At 46.0% G+C, this 18,545-nt stretch overlaps 1 protein-coding gene across 3 annotated transcripts in view; it reads right to left on the bottom strand.

Moving 5' to 3' along the window:
• Positions 1–3,568: 3,568 nt before the first annotated feature.
• The window catches only part of FLNB (filamin B), a 75,100-nt gene continuing 60,123 nt past the window's right edge, over positions 3,569–18,545 (bottom strand). For 2 of the 3 annotated variants that reach the window (XM_068163743.1, XM_068163744.1), the window contains 12 exons: positions 18,242–18,400; positions 17,678–17,881; positions 16,947–17,099; positions 16,504–16,626; positions 15,677–15,943; positions 15,098–15,235; positions 14,891–15,006; positions 12,972–13,104; positions 11,744–11,920; positions 7,171–7,389; positions 6,069–6,272; positions 3,569–5,357 (listed from right to left, as the gene is read on the bottom strand). In XM_068163743.1, coding sequence (XP_068019844.1) covers positions 5,170–5,357; positions 6,069–6,272; positions 7,171–7,389; positions 11,744–11,920; positions 12,972–13,104; positions 14,891–15,006; positions 15,098–15,235; positions 15,677–15,943; positions 16,504–16,626; positions 16,947–17,099; positions 17,678–17,881; positions 18,242–18,400 — 2,081 coding nt within the window. In that variant the 3' untranslated portion in view covers positions 3,569–5,169. The remainder of the gene's footprint in view (positions 5,358–6,068; positions 6,273–7,170; positions 7,390–11,743; positions 11,921–12,971; positions 13,105–14,890; positions 15,007–15,097; positions 15,236–15,676; positions 15,944–16,503; positions 16,627–16,946; positions 17,100–17,677; positions 17,882–18,241; positions 18,401–18,545) is intronic. The other variant, XM_068163745.1, reaches the window with a different exon arrangement.

Here is an 18,545-nt window from a genome sequence, read left to right as displayed (position 1 = left end):
ATACAGAAAGGCAGTTCCTCACAGGAAAGAGCTGTCAAGCATACCTCTGGGTCCTGCTAAATCATATTTTGCTTATAATTGGTATTTGGCCTTTTCTTCTTCTTTTTTTTTTTAAGTCACATATATTAGCCATTCATTCATGTTATATAAAGAATGTGCCTTAAATCCTTGTCAAATTAGCAGTGACATAGACTATAAATCCAGGCTGACCTAGTGACAATGTTTTTACTAAGAGCGCAGTATAAAATCACAACTAGGAAAATTAACTCTGAGAGCCTGAGATATTCTGAAAATCCATTTAAAAGTGTTTTCTCAGGAGGCCCTGGGGAAACAGCCCTGCACAAGGAGGAGAGAGCTGGCAGCAGGGCTGTTTTGATAACCTTCTGCAAGAGGGACCTGCTGAATATTAACCATCACTGCAGGCTGCAGAGAAAAAAAATTGCCGTGGCACATCCTGCTGCTTCCTTGCCAGCTCAGGTGGAGCTGTGAAGATGTGGCACCTCCCAGTGTGATGGGGATGGGAATATGTCCAAGTAACACAGGGGAAAAAAAATATTTTCTAAAATCAACATTTGCTTACAGGAGTTGGGGAGTGTGATGTTGGCAGGAGCGGATACCAGGTTGGTTTGCTCCCAGCTTGCAGCAATACAGCGGGGCTGGATGCTTCAGAGGCACATTCTGTACTGTGCTGCTGGCCACAAAACCTTAGACACTTCTGTCTCCTAGTTTAGATGCAGACATATGCATAAAATGAAGAAAACGAGGAAAAAAAGAGGAAAAGAAAACTAAGATCTTGCAAGCCAGCTGGCACAGAGCAGAGTATCAACACCTGGGGATGCTGACCGCAGCCTTGCTAGACCAATCCCCTGTATGCTAGTGGATCCAGAGCTGTCCCTGACCTGGCAGAGTCCACAATGGGCAATCAGTTTCACTTGGCCTGTGGGAGGAAGAGCAGAGCTAGCTGTCATGATAACAAATGCTTGGGAAAGAGTCTTTCTTCCAAAAGTAAACTGTGTGGAAAAAAATGCATTGTGCCACCCCCTGAATGAGTTTCATGCAACTCCATCCCAGTTTCTGTCAAGTGACATCTGTTTAGACTTTGGTCAGGCTTTTAAATGTGATTGATGCATAGTTTGCTTCCTTTTCTTTGTTTTAAGTTAGAAAGGTGCATTGTCTGTTCTGCAAGTACCTTTCAATGGGGGATTAAAAAAAATCTGTAAATAAATCAGTTAAAAAAAAAAAAAAAGAAAGAAAATCAAATACATTTAGAAGGTGAAACTGACTAGAGGAAAAAAAAAACCACAACATATTTTGGATTGGAAATGTCACAATCTTACTTTCCACAGATCATTAGAGGGAAAACTAATTCTAGGGTTTGCATTATCTGACCAAAAGCAGAGTCCTGCTAAGCAACAACCTTGGCACTTGCTAATAGAATCATGGAATCAACAAGGTTGGAAAAGACCTCAAAGATCATCAAGTCCAACCTGTCACCCAACACCTCATGACTAGACCATGGCACCAAGTGCCACACCCAATCCCCTCTTGAACACCTCCAGGGATGGTGATTCCACCACCTCCCTGGGCAGCCCATTCCAATGGCTAATGACTCTCTCAGTGAAGAACTTTCTCCTCACCTCCAGCCTAAACTTCCCCTGGCACAGTTTGAGACTGTGTCTTCTTGTTCTGGTGCTCGTTGCCTGAGAGAAGAGACCAACTCCCTCCTGGCTACAACCTCCCTTCAGGTAGTTGTAGACAGCAATAAGGTCTCCCCTGAGCCTCCTCTTCTCCAGGCTAAACAATCCCAGCTACTTCAGCCTCTCCCCCTAGGGCTTGTGCTCAAGGCCTCTCCCCAGCCTCGTTGCCACTCTCTGGACATGTTCAAGAGTCTCAATGTCCTTCTTAAATTGAGGGTCCCAGAACTGGACACAGTACTCAAGGTGTGGCCTAACCCGTGCTGATAGCCATGAGAGCAGCTCACAGCTTCTTGGTGGGTGAAGGTAGATCTGCTACGGACAAAGTACTCTTCACAGTCCCAGGCCTGGCATGGGTCAGAGGCTCACTTCTGCAGATCCCTCCCACAGGGAGGTTTGCTGTCTCCCTGAAGCCCAGGTTAGGGCCATCACCATGAGAGAGGTGGATTCTGACACTTAGCTCTGGTCTGGGGAGACCTCACCTGGAGTACTGCATCCAGCTCTGAAGCTCTCACACAGGAAGGACATGGACCTGATAGAGAAGGCCCACAAAGACAACTAGGGGGCTGGAACACCTCTTCTACAAGGAGACACTGAAGGAGCTGGGGTTGTTCAGCTTGCAGAAGGCTCTAGGGAAACGTTGGATGTGATGATCTTGAAGGTCTCTTCCAACCTGGTCTGGTCTATTCTAATAGTGACCTTCCAGTACCTGAAGGGAACCTAAAAGAAGGCTGGAGGGGAACTGCTTACAAGGAGCCTGCAGTGATAGGATGAGGAGTAATAGTTTTAAATTAGAGAAGAGTAGATTTAGATTGGATGTCAGGAACAAGTTCTTTACCATGAAGGCGGTGGAACCCTGGAACAGGTTGTCCAGGGAGGTAGTTGAGGCCCCCTCCCTGGCGGTACTCAAGGTCAAGGTTCAACAAGGCTCTGAGCAACCTGATCTATTGGAGGATGCTCCTGCTCACTGCACAAGAGGTTGAAGTAGATGACCTTTGGAGGTACCTTCCAACCCAAACCATGCTATGACTGCAGTATTGCTCACCTGAAGCCAAGCTCAGCTTTTGTTGGAGGTAACCAGGACTGTCAGCTTCACAGACAACTCCCATTAATTTCAGGCACTATGACTAGACCAAGACATGAAGTAGGAATAGGCAAGAAGGCCAGACATGAGCAAGGTTTCTGGGCAGCAGGAGTTACACAGGTGTGAGGTTATTAAGGTTTATTCAACCCAACAGCTGTATCCAGGTGTTTTGTTTGTTTCATTTAAAGAAACCTTAAACAGGAGGTCCAGGCTGACACAGCACAAAGCTAATGAAACAGTTTACTATAAAAATGAAATAATCTGATAACCCTGGGGCAGGGAAGTCCTTGGCAGCCACCGTGTGTCAAATTTCAGTGGGAGCTGTGTTTGGGAAAACAGCTGCTTGTTTCCATGGCTATGTGCTGGAGCTGGCCAGCCCCAGGTACAGTGCCTGGAACCTCCTTCTGCAAACAACCTCTGAGAGCCCAGAGGAGCTGGTAGGTGCCACCAGCAGTGTGCCAGGATCATACCCATAACCATGCCTCGACCTCTGAGGATACACTGCTCCCTGGCTCCCCTGCTCCAGGAACCAAGTCTAGGCGGGGAAACACCGACATGCCCATGTCATGCTCTGCCCAGAGCATTTATGCCATGGCTTAAACTTTTGCCAGACATTAAAGGAAAAAAATGTTTTAGAGAGAAAAAAAGTGGAGGGCACTGAGGTCATGCCCAAGTTTTTCATGTTTACCTGCACAGCTCACGGGCCAGGGGTTATCTGGTCTGCCTGAAACTGCCACATGCTGTAGTTTTAGTCTAAACTTCACTGACTACATATGAAAAGAATCCAATGTTGGTTTTAACATGCACATTTTAATGAAGCAAACACTTCTATTTAATAAGTTATAAGATACAATTTTACAATCCTGCATTTTATTCCAGTTTATTTCGTTTTCACTTCCTAGTTTACGATGTAGTGAGCATTTCACATTAAGGCACAAAAAAAAAACCCAACCCCAAAGCACAGTTAAAAAACCACCAACCTTCCTTTATTTCCTCAATGACTGTGCTGGAGAGTAGTGCATCCACATGTTAACTACAGAATGGTAAGCGTGAACTTATCCCTAGGGACATGTCAACAAGTTTTCAACAAAACCTACCATCTCCTAATCACAGAGTTTAAAGCTCATTTGGAGAGTTTACTATAGCCCCAGCAGCTGACAGCAATTCAGATATGCACTTAGGAAGTAGCATGGAGTAATCCTGGACAAAAAAAGCTATAATGGAAATTTTTGCTCCCTGACCCTCAGCATGAAGGGGATTTCAGGAGAGATGAGTGTGCTTCAGGCATCCTTGGATTGAGATATAATAAAATGACTTGCACTGAAGAAGGGTTTGTTGGCTGGTAAATTCACACATCCATCCTCCCTCCCATTCCATACCTGACTACAGATGTGAGGTCACATGCCCAAGCTGGCTCTTTTGCACCATCTCAGCTCCTCACCTGGCCTGCAGCCCACAGATCTTCTCAATACACCACTGCGCTCTGACCTGCATCAATTTTGGGTCACAGAGGCGAGAGCTACAGCTAGGTTGGCAAGTTTAGAGGCTTTATTTAGTTCAGCCAAACCAAAGGTTGTTCTTAAAAAAAACCAAAAATCAATGCAAAAGAACGTGGGGAGTTACCTGTGGAGTTACAGAAATCCCACCAGAATCCCAAGCTAATTAAAAACCGCACTGCTAGCATCACGGCCACAAAGCTACCTGTCTAGATTTACAAAGCATTAACATAGAAAGGTTGAAAGCTCCCGGGAAGCAATTTTCAGTCTGCTTTTGGTTTGCTACAAAAGATAAAAACCTTTCCTAAATGTAAACTGTTAGCCAAGCATTTTTCAGAAACGTTTTAAATTTGAGTGGTGAAGCCACTTTTAGTAGCTTTCCATAATGTTAAAGAGTTAAAACTGATCAAGTATACAAAAGGCACCTACCATAGTACCAGTTTTACCTCATTTCTTTACAGAAAAGAATCTGAACTGGGGACAGCCCACGTCATGCTCCATAACTAAAATGTAAAGCCTCCAGTCCAACAAAAATCAGTAGTTAAGATACCCAATTACAAATTCCAGTTTTCAATTAACATCTAAAGTCTTTAACATCCGCAAGGGAAATTAGTGTCTCATTATCCACATGATTCTCCAAACATTAACAGCGACCCAGACACTGCTGCAAGGGTACAATTTGAGGAGGACATTAAATAGATTGACTTTAGGTTGGTAAGTGGGAGAGATGTGAAATGCTTGTAAAAAACCCCCAAAGTTACAGAGTTTACTTCTGACTGCATTGAAATGTGAGCCTTGTGTGTATCTAGATACTGCGTTTTACAACAGGACTGCACCCAGCACAACTCCACACCTGCGCCGCCGGCGCAAAGGTCGACTCCGACGCTCCCCCGGCTTAAGGGACGGTGACGTGGAAGGGACTCCCTGGGATGTGCTCATCACCCCATTTCACTGCCAGAACATAGTCACCCCTCTCCTTGACGACGTACGTCACGTTGTACTGATGGCTGCCCAGGTGCTTGATGGATACCTCTTCGCAGGGTATTGTAGGTCCATGGACACCAACTAACAACATATTTGAACCTACAGCGAAATAACAGACTGTTAGCATTCCTAAGCTGAAATGAACAAGCATGGCTGTCCCAGAATGTATTAGCTCCAGAACACAAGGATTTTGTTTAGGTCAGAGTGGTAGTCTGAGGTATGGCTAAGCTCATTTGGTATAAGCAGTAATTTTTTTAAAAGAGTTTTCAGCCTCATAGAGGCAAGGGTTTATTTGTGCATTTTCCCAGGCCTGTCAGGGTGCCACTATCTAACTAGAGCACTGAAGACATTAACACTGCTCATCAAACCAGCTGTCTTTCAAAATACTTAGTTAAAAGTTACTAGCAGAGACCAGTGAACACAGCTGGTCTGTAATCCACTCACCGCAAACCTCCCAGATGATGATGAGGAGCAGTGCTTAAGGCTTATGGGAACACCTTGCATTACATGCTACAACAAACTTAAGCAACCCTTGTGATGCAGCAACCTGTTTGTTCCCGTGCCCTAACCCTGTGGTTTATTTCAGGTGCACCTGAATCCATTAAGAGAGGAACCAGTGTCTTTACAGCCCCTGCATTAGGACTGATTTGGTGAGTACCATGTAGCATTTGAAGTCTTTCTTTAGAATCAGATCATTACCTCAAGCTTTTATTTTTAACACTGCATGTTGGTTTAGGATTAAAAAAAAACCCACACCAAAAAAAGTCAGGCCAAACCACATTCACACCCAGCTGGTTCCAGTGCCCATACCTGCTTTGCTGCAGTCCACAGAGAAGGAGCTTTTCTGACCCACAAAAGCCTTTGAGAGTCCTGCTCCCCGGGAAACCACTTTGCTAGCATCTGAGGCAGACTTGGGGATGGCACTATAGCAGGTTTCAGTTGATGACCTTGTCACAGACTCTACCAGGATGGATGAAGTTTCACTGGCACTGCCTGGACTGACCAGGCGCTGTCCTGGAAACAGAAGAGATTTCTGACATTCAGATTCATCCCAACTGAAAGGCATTCACAGAGAGGGTTTGAACCAGCCCTAACAAACAGCATGCATTCTGCATCCAAAATGCATTTTTGGAGAGGAGCAATTTCCTTCTTGGGATTTTAAGCTGACATCTTCCAGCAATGCTGGCAACAGTCCCATCCCAGAGCTCTTGAGTGGTTAAAGGACCACAGGAACTTCAGGATTCATTAAGCAAAGCTGGCTGCTTCAGAAGAGTTAATTGTGCTCCGATCACCAAATGCCGAAAATGACTGAAGTTGGCAGAAAAGCAGGTGCAATTTTGCAACAACACATTTTGAAAGCAGAGCATGTCCCAGCCCAGGGGAGTGCAGTCCCTGCCATCTGCTCCCAAGAACACCACCACACGCACCAGGAGAGGGTTCACTAGCTCAGGGGCAGCAGTAGAGATGAACTCCAGGCTGTGCTTAAACACAGCACTGAAGAGAGAAAGAGCTTCCTAAACTAGTCCTCATCACATCTAAAAGCACCTTGGTTAGGTGCACCAAAGAGAGAGCAAGAAGGGCATAGCTTATGCTACTGTTGATCAGGTTTCAAGCTTTAGGGGGCAAATAAGTCAGTTATATTTCCCTACTGCCAATGACCCTATTGCTAGGTCAGGATTTACTATTCCCCTATAAAGCTGTTTTAAGGCCCTCCACTGAGTCAAACTAGGCAAGCTCAGTGACTAATGCTCTTGTAGCCTCTCCTGAGAACCCTAATCTAGGCTTTGAAGATGATGGGAAGAAACATTTCACTTCTCATGTCTAAACCTGAATGCTGTACTGTCTCAGAGGGACATTTACTGAATGACACCAACTGCTTCAGGCACACTGAAAATACTGGTTAGCTTTTTACCTGTAACCTTTGCCTTGAAGGGGCTGCCCACTATGTGGTTAGGTCCACCATATTTAATTCCAATTAAATAGTTTCCTGGAGCCATGGGTGTATACATGACTTTGTAACCTTCTGGAGTTTCCTGGCAGTCCATTTTCACCTTTGATGGCCCTTCAATTGTAACAGAGAGGGTACCTGGACCAGCCTTGGTCGTGTTAATGAAAAACTCCGACTGCAGTCCTAGAAAGACGTAGCACAGTAAGACACACCCTTCCTCACACCCCAAGTTACAACAGTAGCTTGTTAAGAGGAATGGAGAATTCGGTTCAAGATGAGGCTGCAGGCAGGGAGGCACAGAATGCCCCCCCCCCAGCATTCTCACACAGGCCAACCCTGATTGAGGGCTCTGCAACTCAGCAGCCTCCTCACCAGCACCCTGCTCCCTCCTCCAATCACATCCTGTGACTGTAGGGTACATGGGAAAAGATCTTGTGAGCTCTTTATGGTCAAAATGGAAGGATTTTGGCATTAGAAAACTCAAAGCAAGAGCCTTTCAAAGGCATTAGAGTCTGTGCTGACACAGCCTCCTGCATGGCAAAGCTTGGAGCCATCTCACTGCCTGTACAGTAAAATCAGCAGTGAAGAGCATACAAGCAACCAAAAGAGATGAGAGGCCGGAGGTCTCCTGAAGGAGATGAGTGTTTGAACTGCTCAGCAACTGCATTCCAAGCAGTTTGTGGAAACAAAAGGTTGTTTAATTACGTCTAGTTATCACAGCTGTATTACTGCTGCTAATGCTAAGCCAATGATGCAACATCAGCAACACAAGAAAAGAATTAAAGTTTTCAGTCCCCAAATAATTTAGTGTCAAAATCTGGCTTAAAATATTTATGATATTTGGGCTGAGGAACTAAGTGCTTGAACGCAATCAAAACCAGTTATGGGAAAGTTTACTACAGCTGCAACTGAAGTGTGCAGGCATGGTGATAAACTAGGGAAAAGTTTCTAGCCCCTCCACACAAGAGGCTGCTGTGTCGCAATGCTGGAAGAACCCAGCTCCCACAGAGGACTGTATCATCTTCCAGTGCTTGAGCAGTAAATCTCACTGGCAGCACTGGCCTGGGAGGTAAGGTAGGCAGTCTGCAATGTGCATCACTCAGAGGAAAATTCATTTCCAAAGCCAGCAAGCTTCACAGCTTCTCACTGTAAACTTCTTGCTCCAGTCACTGCTTTTCCCCTGTGCCCCAAATGAAGGCTCCCATTGTTGTAGGCTGCAGACGTGAACCCCTCCTGGGGGGACCTTTCAGGTGCTCAGCCACCGGCAATGGAAACCTCTACACTACACCATTGTTCAGAAACGCTGCTCAGCAGCTCCCAGGGGCAGCTCTCAGCAGCAGCCAGGACTCAACAAGGGGGCACAGAGTAACTTTCCTGAAGTTAAACAGTCTATTTATATAAAAAACCAACAAACACCAAACACCTTTATAGATGGAGAAAAATTCCCTGTCCCTGATGCATCAGTGGCTAGTATTAATGAGTACTTTTGTTTCCACCAATTAAAGCAGCACAGCCTGTAATATCTTTATTTTATATCGTATGTCCGTGTGTTTCCAAAACCAACTTGCTTGGTTTCTCCAGAACAGCAGAAGCTTTGACTAACTGCAGTATTTGTTTTTAACAGGGAGGGAGGGGAAGAAAAAGAAAAAAAAGAAGAAAAAAAAAAAAGAGGGGGGGGGGGGGAAGAGAAGAAGGGGGGGGGGGAAGAGAAGAAGGGGGGGGTTTGTTTCCACCAATTAAAGCAGCACAGCCTGTAATATCTTTATTTTATATCGTATGTCCGTGTGTTTCCAAAACCAACTTGCTTGGTTTCTCCAGAACAGCAGAAGGCTTTGACTAACTGCAGTATTTGTTTTTAACAGTGAAGAGAAGAAGGGGGGGGGAAGAGAAGAAGGGGGGGGGAAGAGAAGAAGGGGGGGGGAAGAGAAGAAGGGGGGGGAAGAGAAGAAGGGGGGGGGGAAGAGAAGAAGGGGGGGGGGAAGAGAAGAAGGGGGGGGGAAGAGAAGAAGGGGGGGGGGAAGAGAAGAAGGGGGGGGGAGAGAAGAAGGGGGGGGAAGAGAAGAAGGGGGGGGAAGAGAAGAAGGGGGGGGGAAGAGAAGAAGGGGGGGGGAAGAGAAGAAGGGGGGGGGAAGAGAAGAAGGGGGGGGGAAGAGAAGAAGGGGGGGGGAAGAGAAGAAGGGGGGGGGGAAGAGAAGAAGGGGGGGGGAAGAGAAGAAGGGGGGGGGAAGAGAAGAAGGGGGGGGAAGAGAAGAAGGGGGGGGGAAGAGAAGAAGGGGGGGGGAAGAGAAGAAGGGGGGGGGGAAGAGAAGAAGGGGGGGGGAAGAGAAGAAGGGGGGGGGAAGAGAAGAAGGGGGGGGGAAGAGAAGAAGGGGGGGGGAAGAGAAGAAGGGGGGGGAAGAGAAGAAGGGGGGGGGAAGAGAAGAAGGGGGGGAAGAGAAGAAGGGGGGGGGAAGAGAAGAAGGGGGGGGAAGAGAAGAAGGGGGGGGGGAAAGAGAAGAAGGGGGGGAAAGAGAAGAAGGGGGGGAAGAGAAGAAGGGGGGGAAAGAGAAGGGGGAAAGAGAAGAAGGGGGGGAAAAAAGAGAAGAAGGGGGGGGAAAAAAGAGAAGAAGGGGGGGGAAAAAAGAGAAGAAAGGGGGGGAAAAAAGAGAAGAAGGGGGGGGAAAAAAGAGAAGAAGGGGGGGAAAAAAAGAGAAGAAGGGGGGAAAAAAGAGAAGAAGGGGGGGAAAAAAGAGAAGAAGGGGGGGAAAAAAGAGAAGAAGGGGGGGAAAAAAGAGAAGAAGGGGGGGAAAAAAAGAGAGAAGGGGGGGAAAAAAGAGAAGAAGGGGGGGAAAAAAGAGAAGAAGGGGGGGAAAAAGAGAAGAAGGGGGGGAAAAAAGAGAAGAAGGGGGGGAAAAAAGAGAAGAAGGGGGGGAAAAAAGAGAAGAAGGGGGGGAAAAAAGAGAAGAAGGGGGGGAAAAAAGAGAAGAAGGGGGGGAAAAAAGAGAAGAAGGGGGGGAAAAAAGAGAAGGAAAGGGGGGAAAAAAGAGAAGAAGGGGGGAAAAAAGAGAAGAAGGGGGGGAAAAAAGAGAAGAAGGGGGGGAAAAAAGAGAAGAAGGGGGGGAAAAAGAGAGAAGAAGGGGGGAAAAAGAGAAGAAGGGGGGGGAAAAAGAGAAGAAGGGGGGGGAAAAGAGAAGAAGGGGGGGGAAAAGAGAAGAAGGGGGGGGAAAAGAGAAGAAGGGGGGGGAAAAAGAGAAGAAGGGGGGGAAAAAGAGAAGAAGGGGGGGGGAAAAGAGAAGAAGGGGGGGAAAAAGAGAAGAAGGGGGGGAAAAAGAGAAGAAGGGGGGGGAAAAAGAGAAGAAGGGGGGGGAAAAGAGAAGAAGGGGGGGGAAAAAGAGAAGAAGGGGGGGGAAAAAGAGAAGAAGGGGGGGGAAAAAGAGAAGAAGGGGGGGAAAAAGAGAAGAAGGGGGGGAAAAAGAGAAGAAGGGGGGGGAAAAAAGAGAAGAAGGGGGGGAAAAAGAGAAGAAGGGGGGGGAAAAAAGAGAAGAAGGGGGGGGAAAAAGAGAAGAAGGGGGGGGAAAAAGAGAAGAAGGGGGGGGGAAAAAGAGAAGAAGGGGGGGGAAAAAGAGAAGAAGGGGGGGGAAAAAGAGAAGAAGGGGGGGGGAAAAAGAGAAGAAGGGGGGGGCGGAAAAAGAGAAGAAGGGGGGGGGCGGAAAAAGAGAAGAAGGGAAGACAGTGATGAAACAGAATCCACAAAAGACAGCAGTCCATAGGGTAAGGGGAACTGGCTACCACTTTGCACATCTTGGGATATTTTCACATTTTCTTATGTGAGAAATAAGAAAAAACAAACCAACCCCCAAACTCTACAGTCCTATGTTGAGAACTATCAGATGGAGAAACCACAGCAGATAACTAGGTGTCAGATTCCAAGGAGAGCCAGCACTCACGCTGCATCTACAGCACATACAGCATACTACAAACAACAATCCGCCGTACTCCCTAGAGTTTACACACCATATGACATCCAACTTGAGATTTCTCAGAGGTGCAAGCACTGAAGAAAGGTAACTGGGTACACCCTCATACCCATTTAATTAACAGGAACATGCAAGTTAAACGAGACTCCTACAACTAGGCCACCAACTCAGTATCTGCAGTCACAAATTGCCTCCATCTTTTGCAGACACTGTGGTTCAGGCGTGGAAGGGAGCCAGAGCATCTCTAGAGCTCTGAGGGACCATTGATATGGAGCTACACTAACTGGTAGAGTTGTCACCCAGCTACTAACCAGTTCAAGTGAACTTGTGCTGCAGTTATTGGTTTACAGAGGTTTTAAGTTTAAGGCCCAGTACAGCTTGCAGTCTCACTAACTGGTGGTTATAAGGCTTGAGGAGCATGTGAGGAAGCAAAATTAGCTGGTGCTCAGGTCAGCAAAGAATGTGGGTTAGTTCAGCTGCCCCAGCAGGCAAAGTCATGTGAAAATAAGCCTAGGAACAGCTTCTGTCTCTCAGAAAGCCAGAGCACAGCCAGGTTCCAGTCAGAGCTGTGAAAGGGTTACCTGTGGTACCGCTCTCCAGGCCAGACCCATAGGCTGTGACGAGCGCGGGGTTGCCTGCCTGCCCAGGCTCCCCAACGCGCACTTTGAACGGGCTGCCCACCACGTGGCTCCCGTTGAACTTGACATCGATGGAGTGGATGCCGTTCTCGTGGGGGATGAACCGAACGGCATACTTGTCTGCAAGAGAGAAGTGGCTTTGCTGAGCTATTAGAGACAACAGTAAAACAGCAATCAAACCCAGCACGGGGCTGGCTAGCAACCCAAGCAAGGCTGCTGTAACACTTCAACATATTCTGGTGTCAGTGCAAGCAAACTCAGCCACGCGAGCTGCTAAGCTCACACTTAAGTAGGAAAACACAGCATGTATCGCAGGAGGTGTCAGGGGCTGCATTTTCACCTTGTCTACTACAACCTGATCTCAGCTGTCATCTAGTCTGCAGGGTGAGTTTTAAGGTTATTTGCCTCACACATGCAGCAAACATGACAGCTTTATCACAGCCCAACCTGTCAACAATTGAGGGTGCAGTGCAGAGAAGAAAAGCAGCCGGTAAGAGCAAGGCAAAGCTTACCAGCAGGCTGAGTGTGCTGCTCCGACACCAGGCACCACACCTTCACATAATAAAGTCATTTAACAGTTTGCTGATACTTAACATTTTTGATTGCATGTTAAGCCAGAGGAGGGACTGATCTTCCCCAGCTGGACAGCTGCTGTCTGTCCATAGTACAGATCATAACTCATTCAGACTTCAAGTAAAAGAAACAAAACACAAAAGCTCATTGCTGAAACAGGTGTTGAGCTTTCTGTAGTGTTTGCTTATATTCAGCTTCCTTGACATTTTGTATGAAGGAGTGACTGCAAGTTACAAATAAACTATTAGTCAAAGATGGAAGCATAGCTTTGAAAAAATAAAAGTCATCCTGGCTAAATTCAACAACCACATCGTATTTCTTTTATGACTAGTGTTGCTGTACCTTCACTGGCAAGCCAAGACTTAAATATCTCTGTCCTACACAAGTTAGGGCTCAGTCATTTCATGGGTTACATAGGAAAAGTGTGGACTTTACCCTGACCCAATGACACTTGACACCAAGAATTCATTCTCCGAGCAAGGTGCTTGTCCCTTGGGTATATTGTCCACAAGCCAAAGGGACTAAACCCTCCTGTGGGGCAGCAAGAGTGTTCTGTAGGTCACCCAGTTTGTTCTGACCAATATAAAGCCATGCTCACCTGGCTCCAGCTCAGACACGTGGCACTCCTCTACAGCTCCTGAGGGGCTGTGGACTTTAGCATCGATCTTGCCCTTTGCCCCATTCAGCCTTATAGCAAAGGATGCTGGCTGATTAACTTTTAATCCAGACTCCTGAGAACGCAACAGTCAGATTATCAAATTTAAAACTTCATTTCAGACACTACAAGATCTGTGGGAAATAACCACTTCAGCATATATATATTTTTTTCTCAGATTTCAACAAGAGGCATAAAGTTGTGACTTGCATCAACTCTCAAATCAGTCACTTGTGTTGCCTAAAAGGATTTTTCTCCTAGTAACAGATTGTTTTTGGAAGACAGAGGACTCAAATCAGGCAAAGGCAGGTTTAGGAGACCAGTCACCTGTTATCACTGAGGTAAGCCCCAATATTCAGGCACTTGATTCAAAAGATGTTTAAGATACAGCTCCCTTTCCAGCCCAGTCATTCTAGACTCATTTGGGGTAAAAGCCTCTGATAATCCAGTTGTCTGAAACAGTAACGTGCATGTTTATATTTACCACAAGAGGCTGCATTTAGAATGCCACCACAAGATATCTTGACATGAGAAAACAATTTAAAACACAAAATCAGATGTTGCCATGCTGTCAGGCCATCGGTGGATTGCAAGGCAGCTCTGCATCCAGGCTGCAATAGTACTCTACCAGAGCAGTCCATGCAGCTAGCCAGCAGGAATATTTTACATTGAACATACTTTACCTGAGTTTATTTTCAACTAAATCCTGAAGAGGGAAATAAATGCAACTGAGTAGAACTGAGGTACAACATATAAAGCAAATCCCTGATGCAGGTTTAGCAGAGGCTGATGCACACTGTGCTCCGTTACCAAATACTCAGCTTTATCTACCTCTCCAGGACTTAATTGAAGCAAGTATTCCTGTCAAGAGTCTTTAAATGAAACACAAGAGAAACATCAATACCACAGCGACTAATTAACGCCCTTGTAACTCCTGGTTAGAAGAGGTATTATTGCATAAGGCTGTCACGATTCATTTACACAGTAAAGGTGGAAGAGTCCTGCAGCCCAAGCCAACTTCTAGGGACCACAGCTGGGACATATCCAAAAGAGAGCCTCAACTGAGGTACTAATTGCTTACCACCACTTGATGAGTACTGAGGTACAGTATATTTAGACACAGATTCTCAGTCTCACTTCCAAGTTTCTGGCTTTGGAGATTTAAGTAGGGCCTTTAATGTTACTTGAATTTAATGCACATAACCACACACACACGAAAATTACATGGTGAGGTTAACAGATGAACCCAGAGCAACTACAGAGCTGTGATTCACCAAGATTTGCTACAGTAATGAATCATCTGAACTGCAACGGTGTGGTTTTGTGCCATCAGCCGGAGCAAATCTGCACTGTGACTTCACAGCGAGACCCCCTCCATCTGTTCACATGAATGCCCCAGCAAGGCTGCAGCAATGTCCCAATGCTGCCTTGCCCGTGGAAACCCAGCTCTTCAGTCCACATGCCAACCAAGCAACTCAGTACTAGACATGATCTCTGGTGGTTCAAACTCATGTTTCAGTTCTCCTTGGCCTTCTAGCTAAGAGGGTGGAAAGCAAGTTTTAGCTCTTCCAATGCTATTTCTAGGGCCTCTTATTCTTAATTCTCATGTGTTAACACTTGTAACACTCAGTTGAACAATCTGCCTTCAAATTCTGGCTAGCCAGAGCCGGACCACCTCTACTGGCCCAAGTTAATTAAGGGGCCAGCTGCCAAAAACCTCTCTCTGTCTGCAAACTGAGCTTGAAAACAAGCATCAACAAGGCAAGGCTATCACTAAGAAGAAAGGACAACCATTTTAATCTGAGAACAAGGACGAAATCAGTCTGTGTGGCAAGTTGTGGAGATGTTTCCTTATGTCTCACCTGAAGACTAGTGACAGTGAGCCTGCGAGCATCATCGGAAGGGGCAATGACAGGAACCAGGTAGGGGCTTTCAGGAATGTGCTCATCATTGAACTTTATGGACACCTCATAGTTGCCTGCAGGAAGAAAAGAAGCAGTAAGTATCCTTAGTTTCTCTGAAAACAGCATTCAGTTATTTCAGTGTGATCTGGTGGCAAGAGTATGTACCTGGCTCTTGAACTATGTACGATACACCACAAGATCCATCTTTATGGTCCTCAAAGGCAATTTCTGCTTTACTTGGCCCCTCCACAGCAATAGACAGTCCTCCAGCTCCAGCTTCCCGTGTCCATATACTGAACTCGGCTGTTGAAGCACATAAGAGCACACACAAGAATCACTTTGCTGCTGCTGGGTTGCAGCTTCCTCTTAACAGACTGCACATTCCATTCTTGTGTATGAAGAACGGGACCTTGTCTCATCATCCTGGGTGGTAACATTCAGAATTTTCTCCAAGAGGCTCCTATTAGCCTTGAATTAGGCCATCAGCCCTGTATAACACAACTTACAACCTCAGGCACATCCTGTGAGAGCAGTTAAGTTTTCAAAAGGTAGATTTCCAGACTTCTCTATCTGCATGACTGGCAGCATTATTTCTCTATGTTTCTCCACTGATTAACCCTGGCTTGGGATGACCTTACAGTGCTACACCAAACTCTTAGATGAGAGGCTAACAGAAATCAAAGCACTTGTGCTGCAGGGGAGTGCACAGCAGGCACTGGAACCTAGCAAGAACAGAGGACTCACCTGGGACACCAGTCTCTCCACGCTCCAGCCCTGGGCCTCCAGCTCTCACTTTATGGGCTCCTCCCTCACCCAGCGGCCCCACGGTGAACTGGAAGGGGCTGCCTGGCACTGGCTGCCCTCTGTATTTGACATCCACAGTGTGGACCCCCATTTCTTGTGGTACAAAGCGGACACAGTAGGTGTTTTTGTCAGCTTCCACAATTTCAGCATCAAAGTTTCTTCCAGAGGGACTAGTCACCTGGGCTGTCATATCTCCACAATCAATTTCTAACAAGAAGAGAATTTTAAAAAGCAGATTAGAAAGTGACAAAGGGGTTTGGTATTTTGTGTTCAGAAGCAGGACCTGAGCTCAGGTGATTACACAGTACAAACAACAGAAGCAGCACACAGGTGCCAGTTTGTATGCTCAGCTAGATGTGCGCTGCCAAACAGGAAGCCTGGCAAGATGCGTCTCACCAGGTGCTATGGAAGCAAATGAAGAGGCTGGTTAACAGCCAGCTGAGACTGGCCTATGTGACTCACATTTGCCAGACAGCAGTACAAACACTTAACAGACAATATGATGATCTTAAAGCCCCAGAGACAGGGTGAGCTGTGCAGCTCATTCTCCAGTCTGCTGTACACAGACTAGATCAAGGCTTCCAGAGTATTTATTTCTCCTTACGCTGTGCTTACTTTTACCCATTCAAGAGACCACACCAGCAGTGTTTCTGCCCTAAACTTACTACGAGGATACCTTAACAACACTGAAGTTTACTTCCACTGCTTCCAGTACACTAAACTGCACAAGTGCAAGTTATGCCTATGGAGATAAAGACTTTGCCTACCTGGAATTTTGAGGTTCAGATCACATATGCTTCCTACTGTTGCAACAGATGGAGCTCGTCTTGTTCGTGTGATGCTCTCCTTAACTCTTCCTTCACCGCTTATCTTTACAGTGAATGGGCTGCCTGTAAACACCACAGCAAATCAGTCCTCTGCCCCTTACACACTGCATCAAGGGCAGGAATTAAAATCCTCCTCTGCCTTGCAGTACATCACAGTGCAAGTTTTAAAGATAGCAAATAGTCACATCCAAGTGAAATACAGCCATGTAACCAGAGCAGTTTTGGATGCTTGCTGCTTGTGGAAGGTACAGGTAGGGTTCTCCTTGCTTCTTTGGGACCTAGTCTGAGCCAAATCACACAGCCACCTGCAGTTCCAGCATGCTGGTCACCTAGGTAAGAATTTTGTTGTACTAACCAAAAAGCTGCCCGACACTTCTGCTTACCTGGAATATGTTCATCTGCAAATTTAGTGGACACAATGTAGACCCCAGGTACAGTCGGGAAGTAGGACACTTTGCAAGTACCATCTTCTAGGTCTTCAGTCTGGATATCTACTTTACTGGGTCCTTCAACTGCCAGCGAGATCCCACCATAACCTACAATACAGCTAAGTTAGCACCATGGAAATGTGAGGCTATTATAAATTTGACATAAAAGTAGCCCAAACCCACAGCAGTAGCTAGTCAGTAGTTTTGCATCATGCTGCACAGTTGCATGATGCCCTAACAGCATTTTTGGAGCCTTAATCAGTCATACATTGAAGGCATAACATGCATTCAGCTCATAAAAATTCATTTTATCCCTTTTATTTCACTACTGTTGAAAAACTAGTTTCAAAGACTGTGGCACAGGCTCCACATTAAATCAATAGGAAGATGTCCTGATTTCCATCATACTGTACACAATGACACTAGACCCAGCACATGAAAGAATACCTTCATCAGTACCTCAGTGGCTGTAACAGAAGACATCAGTCATGACAATGCAAAGCATTTTAGAAGTTAATAGCATTGCCTGTAGTTAATAACTGACAATAATGACTGTGCATGCTGAATATGCTATTTGCATCTGCTGCTTTGTGGCTTGTGACCTGGTGCTCACAGGCTGAGAGAAATACGCATCTCAATGAGAGCATTCTCACAGCATCTCACACTGCCTTTGTGATGAAACCAACCTGCATCTCTTGTGTCTACAATGAAGTCACACATTTCAAAGGTTCGTCCTTCTACCAAACCACGTCCAAAAACTCTTGCTCGTCTGGCATCTCCTATCTCAGACTGGACCACCATGATTGTTACAGGGCTGTTTGCTACGTGGCTCCCATTTTTCTTGATGCTAACCACATGCTCTCCTACTTCCCGTGGAATGAATGAGATGCCTACAAAGCAGAGAAATGTGACAAACTTACTCACTTTTGATACATGTTATACTTAAATGCCTTAATTACACCAAGAAATGAAATACTGAAAGAGAATTTTACATGTCAAATGCTGCTCTCAAATGGGCCACAAAGCCACTCACACACACTCACAAAAAACATTTCCATCAAAACCTGGCATGCCTCAAGCAAGCTACTGCAAGGGGTCGTTCTTCATACTCTTCTGTCTTTGGTCAAGTGTGCCAAAACCCATCACCCACCTGGTTTGACAACACACTTCTGGGAAGGAGCAGAGGAGTCAGTTTTTTACATAGCAAAACAAAGCTGAGTAGAGGCTACTATACCAATGTCAGAGCTTACCAACGTGGTTATTGGGTAGCCTCTTCAGAAGACACGGCTCATCACGACCTGATGGGGCTTTAATGCTGGCTGTTAAGAGACTGAGATCAGTCTCATGGATGTCCAACAAAAAGTCAGCAGCAGAACCGAGCTTAACCTGGGACCGTGTTCTGTTATCATCTGAATATATAAAGACGAATCAGAAAAACATCACAAGGTTAAGTACAGAGCAAGTCAGAGGACTCCACATTCCTGCCACAAACTAAGTCCCTAATGCTATTAGAATTTAGTTCTCATTATGAAGTACTTCCAGAAGTCTAAACTT

The sequence above is a fragment of the Melanerpes formicivorus genome, unplaced genomic scaffold (genome assembly GCF_026170545.1).
Source record: "Melanerpes formicivorus ecotype bairdi unplaced genomic scaffold, bMelFor1.0.p_v2 SCAF_74, whole genome shotgun sequence".
NCBI classification, from domain to species: Eukaryota; Metazoa; Chordata; class Aves; order Piciformes; family Picidae; genus Melanerpes; species Melanerpes formicivorus.
Note: the sequence above shows the minus strand (reverse complement) of the source record. Positions and strands in the feature narration are given on the sequence as shown.